The sequence below is a fragment of the Dermacentor albipictus genome, unplaced genomic scaffold (genome assembly GCF_038994185.2).
Source record: "Dermacentor albipictus isolate Rhodes 1998 colony unplaced genomic scaffold, USDA_Dalb.pri_finalv2 scaffold_15, whole genome shotgun sequence".
In the NCBI taxonomy this organism is placed as follows: domain Eukaryota; kingdom Metazoa; phylum Arthropoda; class Arachnida; order Ixodida; family Ixodidae; genus Dermacentor; species Dermacentor albipictus.
Window position 1 is genome coordinate 13300137 of NW_027225569.1, and position 10259 is coordinate 13310395.

Sequence of the window (10259 nt, forward strand, 5' to 3'; positions counted from 1 at the left end):
TATTATTCAAAGGCTAGCGCAATATAGCGGGGCGCTAGCCTTTGAATTTAGCAGATAGCCTTTGAATAATGATGACACACCAACTATCCCAGCTTTCTGCCTTGATCCACCTCACCTTTCATCCGCGTACAGGCCCCTTGTCGTGAACTCGCTTTTCGGGAAGGTCCTCGAACGCCTACTAAATTCCCGGCTATACTATTTTTTGCACTCACACAATCTTTTTCATCCTCGCCAGTTCGGATTTACACATGCTCATGGTGCCCATCAGGCGCTCTACGCATTACGTCAGAGGCTGTGCGCCCTGAAATCCACCAAGACTCCAGCCGTCCTCATCTCGTTAGATTTTACAGGGGCCTTCAACAGCGTGTGGCACGACGCGGTTCTCTTGTTTTTCCGCAAGCACCGGTGCCCTGTCAACCTCTACAACCTGCTCCAGTCCTTTCTGACGGGTCGAACGGTTGTCTTTCGTTCGCACGCGGGTGAGGTGACTGCACGCTCGTCGACTGGCACCCCTCAGGGATCACCGGTCAGCACCTATTATGGAACGTAGTCATCCATTCGCTCCTAGATCTCGACCTTCCCGAGGGAGTACACATGCAGGCATATGCGGACGACACCATTCTCCTCATTGCTGGCACTTCGCGTTTGCACCTGCAGGCCTTGGCGGAATCGGTCCTTACCTTGGTCTTTAATTGGTCTCGACAGAACAAGGTCGAAATCAGTCACACAAAATCTTTCTTTGTATTTTTTAGCAACGGCCACTTTGGAACGTTAAAGCGGCGGCCGTCCATCCGATTGGATGGTGCTTTCTTGCAGTGCAAGGATCGCATCAAACTCCTTGGTGTGGTCGTTCACGATAAACTTAACTTCTTTTCCCAGGCTGACTATATTAAATCTTAATCAGAGTTATTGGCTGTTCGATTACTAAATTTTATCCGTTTACATCGCACGCTCCCTCCGGCAATTATTCGCCGAATATACCGACAGGATCTGCTGCCTGCCGTTGCGTACGCGTCCCCAGTTTGGTGGCCCCCGTTCCCTTCCGCCCACCTTACTACGCGCGTCCTCTCTGCCCAGCGGTCCCTTCTTGTCGCCATGACGGACGCTACCACACAACGCTCACGTCGGCATTTCATGTGTTAGCCAACTGTCCTCCCCTTACTGTGGAGTTGGATCGAGTGACGGCTGAGTTCTTCCTATTTACACATCGCCAGGTGACTCATTACGGCGTTGAAACTTTTCATCCCCACCTACTCGACTTCCCCTGTGACCCGTGGACGGAGCACCCTAGTGAGCGCGTCCGGTTTCCCTTCACGCGCCTCACCCCTGAACAGGCTAATATGCTTTCCCGGGCTCCTGTTTATCACGTATATAGGGACGGCGCCTACACCACCATTGCGGCGGGCGCCGCGTTTGTAGCCTTGGATCGTTGTGGTCGCGTCGTCCGTGAGAGCAAATACCGGGTTGTTAGTGCCTCTGGAGCATTCGGCACTGAGCTGTGTGCATGTGAGGAGGCGCTGGCATATATAGCTACCATGCGCCACACAGTATACCTGTACACCGACTGTCTGTCGCTGTTGGTGGCCTCATCGCGGTTGCGCGCTGCGGGGGAGCAGATAACGCGGATCAGGAATGAGCTTCGTTTATTGGCAAGAAACGTACCTGGTGTCCTGTTATTTCATGTACCAGGGCACCGGGGCGTGCTGGTTAACGAGCTTGCTGACACCGCCGTCTTGTCTGCGTGCACTACTGGAGCAGTTCGAACGAGCGCTCACTCCGTTTGATCGATCAGAAAGCAGTGTTTTGGGATTGCTGCGAACCAGCGGCACCAGTACTGGCAGCGGGAGGGGCGAGGCACCTGCCTCTACGCGTGGGTGACCAGTGTTCAATCAATCCCCGGCTGGTTCCATCCAAAACACTTACTCGTTCACCTCTTCACAGGACATGGACACTTCCCATATTAGTACTTGCATCGATTTCATCTTAGTGCCGCGAATCTGTGTACCTGCGGTGCGGAGTGCGAGGGAGCGGAGCACTATTTTACTGCGTGCCCAGGTACTGCGCCGATAGCGGCACCAATGTGCGCTCACTCCCGGATTGACCATGTGACTGACGCCAGCAGTGTACCTTGCGATGCTGCAAAGTAAACGACAGCGCGCATTGTTATTACGGTTAGCCCATGACATTGTACGCTCTGTGCCTGCGCACCCCACCACTACCACTTTTCCAGATGGCTCATAACTCCCCTTGCTCTTCCATGGCTTCTGTCTCACACCTCGCTCTTTCACGCTTTCATATTACTTTTGCATGTCTGTGCGTGCCATTAGCACTGTACATTCCGACCGTGGTGGGGTCTATACCCCGTTGCTTGTGGTCCTAACTACATGCTCCATCTACATTACCTCCCTTCCTATCCACTGTGTCATATCTATCTTTCTATCACTCTCTTGCTGCATAACATACTGCCTTCAGACTCATGCTGGCACGCATCATTGAGCTGCGCCTGCTCGGCGACTATCCCGGGCATTTGTGATTTAGAGCTTTCAGGTCAATCACCAGATCATGCTGCTCTTGGCCTACCACGGACCTAGCCTCCTGCCACGCTGATATGCGATATACCCGGACCCTAGCACAAGGAAGTGCGCACATTGATCTGTCCCCTGGCCAGAAAATGGACAATCGACAGAAGATGGCCGGCCTAATTTAAGATATCACATCTTCATGCAATAAAGCTGCAGAATACCAACGACTGCACGTCCCTGCCGGAGCTTAATGCTTAATAAAACATACAGGAGCACGCTACTTGGTGTATCCAAGCTGCCAATTTTGCTGACTTACTCCATAATCATATACTATCCTAACTTATACCTTTGGCTTCAGCTCCGAACTTTTTTTACCTTACTGGCTTTTGTATCTAAATTTATTTTGAATTGTCATTCGTGATGATGCTTCAATCTTTTATATTTTGATTGGCGTTCTAAGCTCGTTATACCTCATAGTGGTGCGGGCCTCCCCCTCATTTCTTTTATGTTCTTTTTGCACTGGGGGAAACAACTATGCAATGAATGTGGCTGTTAATCTTTGTTCAGCAATGCAACGATTCTTGGTAGGGGCAAGGGCATAGAAGAGCAAAAGATCCTGGAAGCCAACTACATCAGTTTATTAATGACGGCTGCATTAGTACAACCTGGGGGCGCTTACTTGAAAAAGAATTTGTCTTTTTAGATCAGTTACGATAGGTGCAATAATTTCATTTTTCATGCTTTGATTAGTGATGCTGCTGTTGCGCAGGCTCTGCTGGTCTTGCTGGGACTTCGCCATTTCTAATACAGCTCAGTTGATATTCCAGTCGTTGTGGTGTGAATCTCTGTTCTTGTCCATTGTGTTTTGCGACTGGTTTTTTCCTTCAGCCTGATGTAGGCAGTATAGGCCTTCGGCTGAGGTAACTACGCAGCTTCCGCACATGGTTTGTCTTTCCTGTCCGATTAGCCTGTGACAACCTCGTCGCCTATGGAGTGCAGCTTCAAGATGCATCATCAGTGCTTACACACCGCCTACTGCTTCGCTCATGATGGCACCAACTAGGAAAACTGCTGAACTAAGCGGCTCAGAAAGGGAATGACGTTGACGGGTGAATCTCGCTTTAGTCCGGCTAGAGACACGCCAGCATGAAACAGAACGCCTTCGCACGTTTGCAGCGCAAGCTGCGAACCCTGCCACTTGTATTCCCGAAGCCGAGTGCTATGCAACTGGCTGCCCAAGACACTACAGAGTCGGACCAAAATGCCCGTACCTTCGCCAAAGCGAGTCGGCAGCAGGACTCCGCTCACCGATAGGACGCTCTTGCCAAGCAAGCCTGCAACATGGTCACCAACCTGCAAATCTTGCGCCTTTCCCTGCAGTGGACCATGAGTTCACGAGTCAAACATGGAAGAGCTTCCGTGAAGACACACTTAACTTTTCTTTTCTACACATTCCTACGAAGGAGGGATCAACCATATTTTTTATACTAAAATTGAAAATGCCGCCATTAGCACTTCTCCAGCATGACCCCCGAGATAAGGTAGTGCCCACGATACGGTATATTATCTTGAAGGACCTATGCATGGACATGTGTCATAGCCATCAACCCCCAGGTGCATGCTTCATCGGTTTAGGTGCTGCTTTGAGGCTGCTAATACAAAATTATACAATCACCAGAGCTGTTTTGCCAAGTGAGTAGTCACGAGATGACTGTAATGCAACGCTTTTAAAAATGTAAGCGTACCCCTAAATACCAGGCTGCATGGTCTGGCACATAAATACACGTTTTCCTGCACCATAACTTCTCTTGCCATGAAGGAAAAAGGCAGAGCCCATTGCGTAATGAAATTACCTTTCCATCATCTCTCTCACCGTCGATCACAGTCTGGAGGCCCTCGGGCAGTTCGCTCATGAGAGCATCCTCTAGCTCCTGAGAGGTCCAAGGTTTTCCTACAATGCAAAGCATTTAATAGGGATAAGAATTGGACACCGACAAAAGTAAATGACATGTAGTGCACATGGAAAATCAAAGTAGCCACACTGGCAGAAATTTTAAAAGAAATGACTACAGCTTTGACACAATTAGAAAGCCTGACCACGTTAGCTTTCAAAGTAATAAATGCATTGAAAGTGTACAGTCTTTAGCTTTATCCTGAAACAATTCTTTGTGCAGTTTCCAACATGATGTCTATTTTTTGCTTTGCACTAATTGGAGTCACATTGCTCGAGGGTTCCACCTGCACTACCTATAAGTAAAACCTTGGAACGTCGCATTAGTTTGAGATCAGACTTCACTAAAGCAAAAGGAAGTTGTGATGTAGCAGACTACTAGAGTTCAACTACTATGTTCGTAATTTTGCAATGCTGCTAGCTGTGAACAATGATATTTATGTAATCTCAATCATTTTTGCAACCTGTTTAGTGTTGCTGATGTGTAGCAATTCATTCTACAGCACTACCTTAACTAACAAAACAACTAATAACCGGGCTATTTTCTAATAATTAATTATAATGGCAGAACAACACAACTCCAGTCAAAAAAGGAAGTGAGTGGATGCAAACTCTTAATGGTGCTCTGCAACACGAAACGCACCTGCAAAATCTATTGCACATGTGCACAGAAAGAGATTTCAGACAAAAAAAGGATGGATGCGTGATCTATAACTGATGGCTTTTAACATTACAAGCCAGGCTGTAAGTGCATATTAAACTCCAAAGCTACCTATCATCTAGCAGGGAATAAAATTAACCACATGATGCGTGAAAGGAGCCCTGCAAAACTTCCGAGAAATCTTGTTGAGCGGCACTAATAGCACCATCATGACACAGTAATTTTCTGCCCTTTATGTGGCGGAAATGGAATCGAGGATAGGCGTGCTGATGATTGGTTAAAATGCCATGTGCAATTTATGATCGCGCAATATTGTGAGTACTCTAAAAAAACAGATGCATAAAAATATATATGCATAATAAGAGGAAGCTTAAGAAAACATTTCTTACCGAGCTCATCTGGAACCACCTGCGCACCGCTGCTGCGTGGCAGTACATATTGAGGCAAAGGAAAGAATTCAATTAGATTTTCTGCAAATTTCTAATCGATTAGTTCTATTTAAACAACTGCTTACACACAATCCCACTAATTATGGAAACTATGCATCAACTAAGTTATAACAAATACTATGAGTCTCACTCGTCCAAAGGCTTTCTTTTATCCGCAGAGCGCCACAAATGAGTGGCGCTCATTTTATCATATTTTGGGTGAATGCTGTGCACTAGATGGCACCAGTTCACCACTCCTCCCTCCACAAAAAATTTCTGTGGCTGCAGTTTGCAGAAATTAATTGGAAATGTGCCTCCCCAGGGATTTAGAGATTGTAGTGTGGAGTTAGGGGGCCCTATTGATACCCGCCGCCTTTTTCAATGCTAAAATCATTGTGTATTTCGATGTTTACTCACTTCAAATAAACGATTAGGCCTGGATAGCTCTACTGAGTCATGTTCAGAGCTTCAACTTAGTACCGATGATTACGAAGAAGAGTACAAATCTCTGGTGGCATCACTAGCTTGAATGTGGCTCAATGAAGATGCTTAGGCGCTGGCACCTCTGTGGTTTCCTATATTCACAGTGCCAGAAATGATGTGTCGTATGTGAACGCTATTCCAAGAAATGTGAAGCTACAAATAGACAGTTTCCGTGAGAATGTCTATCTGCAACTTAGAAACACTGACAGACAAGAAAAAATATCATATGAACTGCTGATATTACAGTAACGAAAGCTATCCATAAAAATTACGCATAAATATTAGTGATGGCTTCCTGAAAAAAAGGGGGTTGGCTTGGAAATAGTCAAGGCACATCTGGATAAGACTGTGCTTATCTCAAAGTTTTCCACACAGACGGGGGTGAACATATAAATGTGTGAGTAAGTACTTTGAAAAGTGCTGCAGGTATGTAGGTAAGTATTGGTGAAAATGACTCGATGAGTATGAGCGAGTGCACGCATAACATATTGGTTAGCATGAGGAAGTGTCTCACAATCTGTTCCTGAAAACTAAGTAATGGTGTCAGAGAAATCTTACCAAGCTGGTCGGGCAGGACCACTGTGGCGCTGTCAAGATGCTGTCACAGGATCACAAGCAATGTTATTGCAAATCAGTTCTGCGAAAATTCGTGAACTAGAGGAAGCTTCATGAAAGTAAAAAAATGTCATGCACCCAACAGTAGCATGAAGCACCAGAGGAAATTTGTAGCTTTCTTCTGCTGTAGGGTGGAGGACAATTTTTTAACTTTCAACAGTAATTGAGACAAAACAACAGTCACACACGAGGATGGCAAACAAGAAAAAACTGGCCCTCTATATGAAGTATTGTCTTACTCAAAAGCTGCAAAGCTCTGGACCCATAGACACCAGATAACCTGTCACTAGGCTCTGCAATGACAACAGACCGACAAGTCTTTGTATATTACTTTCATACATTACAAAGTAAAGATGTCAATGCAGCAACTTGCAATGCCATGCCTGCTTAACTTCTTTTGGACTTTGAACAAGTTACCCACTCCACAACAAACTTTCTCATTGCCTTGAACAGCATTCACAAAGTTCTTCTGCCTTTTCCCATAATCGAGCCAAGACCTCATGATATGTTAATGTTACAAGCTCCACCACCTCCTTCTTCCATTCTTCTGCATAGAATATTTCCAGATTTGCTGGGGTGTATTTCACAGAAAACCCGTGGTGTTCTGCCAACTTGTGCACTGCGTACAAACCCATGGTGAACAAGAGCTGTGCTGACGGCTAATTGGGTGTAGCGCAAACGTTTGCTTGAATTTTCCCCTGCTTTGGGCACATGCCTATGTACTATTTTCTAGACATCATCATCACGTGTACACATTTGTTCGTATTGTCTAAACCTGGAGCTCCTTGTGAGCGATTTACTGACGATAAAATGTGTTTATCGGTAAATATGTACTACAGGCCCAATTAGGCCGGCCACTGCATCAGGCAATGCCTGACGCAAGTACATAGCATCTACGGTCATGTTGGCGCTTTGAACAGGACCTTCTTCCGATGGATTGATTAATGGGGTTCAACACCTCAAAGCGACAATGGAGCTATGAGAGATGTCATCGTAGAGGACTCTGGATTAATTTGGCCACATCAGTTCTTTAATGTGCACCTAAATGTAAACACCATGGGCGTGCTTGCATTTCGCCCTTTCAAAATGAAGCTGCCATGCCCAGGAATCGAACTATCAACCACATGCTTAACAGCAGAATGCCAAAGCTGATAAGCCACCATGACGGGTATCATGTTAACTACACACTTACTTTGGACACTCCTGGACACAGTGCGGCATCAATTTACGGGCCTGAAGTACCTTATTAACCCGTAAAAGAGAATCGCGCAAACCAGGACGACCACAAAATGAGAGGGACACACACAGAAGCGCTACTAACAACTACGTTTATTCTCGTGCCACAACGCACATATATACACCATGGCCACCCATGCACAAATGTAATCAAAATGAACGCATCAAGTACGCCAGGCAGTTGTTAACAGATATGCGAGTTTAAAATACGACACTCTGCAGCATGAAGAGATAAGGATGTCACTGACACAGTCATCTGCTTTATTTCTTTATTTCATAAGCTTCTAGCACTAATCGTGCTTGCTCGTTTTTGCTTCGCCCCAGAATGAAGGTCTCATCAAAGCGCGATGCACAACGGCGGCAAATATTAAAATCGGATGCAATGTGTGCCTCTCTGTCAGCATTACTGGTTGCTTTTCTGGCATGTTCCCTCAGTCGCTCGTTGATGCATCACCCGGTCTGACGAATGTACGTCTTTGCACATGATAAAGGTAGGGCGGAAACCACTCCGATTACACAGGGAACGCGCGATATCCCATGCCTAATTTAGGAGCCTCGCCTGTTATCACTGAATGTCCGGGCCTAGTTTTGCGAGCTTATTCTGAGCAGAAAAATCTAGAGGGAGGCCGTGCCTACTTGCGACCTTCTTAATGTTGTGGGAAACCTTATGTATATAAGGCACCACTACAGGTCATAGCGCTTCACGTTCTGTCGTCGACCTCGTACTCGGCTTTCTGATTTTCAACCTCTGTAACATATTTTCGGCTATAGCTGTCAAAAGTTTCACACGGAACTCTGCTGCCGAAAGCCGGCGAACCTGATTATCAAAACTTGCCTGCATTTTATGCACACACGATATACTGAGACCTAATTCCATGCATTGGGATGCTATACCTCTTTTGACAATTCTTGAATGCTCTGACTTGAAAGACAAAAATTCCTTTTGTGCCCGAAGAAGGCAAACCCAACAAACATGCCGTTGACAGAACTCTAGGCTAAGATCAAGGAACTGCAAATGATTACATGGCGTAAATCATGAATAAATCTTAGCCCTTGACAAGATTGATTAAAAAGACTTAAAAACTCATTAACTGTATCCAGGTACGAGGAGTCACACGCTAAGACACTAAAAGTCGTCGACGTATCTATAAAGCTTTAAAACCCTTCCCTCTTTAATTGTGCACCATGCTTTCATAAGACCTTGATTCTGGGGCGAAGCATAAGCGAGCAAGCGCGATTAGTACTAAAGCTGACCACACACAAAAAAAGCAGATGACTGTGTCAGTCATCTGCTTACAAAATATGAAAAAAAAGCCACGTTACGGAGCTCTTGCGCAGTGGTATCGTGCTGCTCCCAAGCGTGCGTCTGGTGAACAACGTCGGCTCCCGTCGGATAACGGCGAAAATGCATGCTCCTGACCGAGCGCTGCCGATGAGATAACTCCCTGCCGCTTCCTTGTCGCCAGTCGCAGCCGAAGCATCTTCTTCTTCTTCTCCTGATGTAGCCGACCTTATGCACCGAACGCACGCTTGAGAGCAGCACAATATCTCTACGGAAGTGCTCTGTCACGTGGCTTTCTTTTTCATATTTCCCGGGGGTTTCTTTTGCAACCCGGAAAAAAAGGACTACGTGAGACGTATCGCGAAGGAAACAACTCGATCGGTGGTTACTGAAGGTGCTCTACAAATCTGCGTATCATACTTGGGGTCCCCAGCCAATAATTAAGAAATTGGGTAATTAAACTTAAATAATTAGTGAGTAATGGGGAAAACGAAAACTTGTGAGAGTTACTTTAGGCTACTCAAATAGTATGCGTTTAGTACAATTCGCTTCCGACGCGCCTTTCATTTTTAACTTCTTGACTCAAGTTATCTGGGATACCGTGTATTTGTGTGTTGTGGCACTGAATAAAAGTAGTTGTTAGTAGCGATTCCGTGTGTGTCCCTCTCATTTTGTGGTCATCCTGGTTTTAGCTGTTCTCGTTTACTGAACATGTTTACAGAGCCTACTCTGATAATATTCACAGACGTCTACATACGATTGACCCAGACGGTAAATTCTGTTTGCCCCCGAAGCTTACACGGAGCAAAACATCATTGCTACACAGGATTCGGCTCGGCATTGCTTTCACCCGTCGCTACGCACACCTCATCGGCCAATCGAACAACCCTCATTGTGTACACTGCCAGATGCCCGAAACACTGCAACACGTACTGTGCGACTGCCCAGCATATATGCTGGAGCGAAGGACGTTAGACAGTTTCCTAGCCAGCGTTGGCAGATAACTACGATCGGAGGAAGTTATTCTCGGCCCATGGCCCGACACTGCAATTTCAGTGCGTGCACCAAAAGTATTGTTGAA

General features: G+C 46.1%; 1 protein-coding gene across 1 annotated transcript in view; it reads right to left on the reverse strand.

Annotated features, from left to right (window-relative positions):
• LOC139051844 (uncharacterized) overlaps nt 1-10259 on the reverse strand; it is an 88018-nt gene that overhangs the window by 66161 nt on the left and 11598 nt on the right. The window contains exons 2-4 of the mRNA XM_070528862.1: nt 5524-5555; nt 4376-4473; nt 3794-3896 (exon numbers count right to left, since the gene is read on the reverse strand). Coding sequence (XP_070384963.1) covers nt 3794-3896; nt 4376-4473; nt 5524-5555 — 233 coding nt within the window. The remainder of the gene's footprint in view (nt 1-3793; nt 3897-4375; nt 4474-5523; nt 5556-10259) is intronic.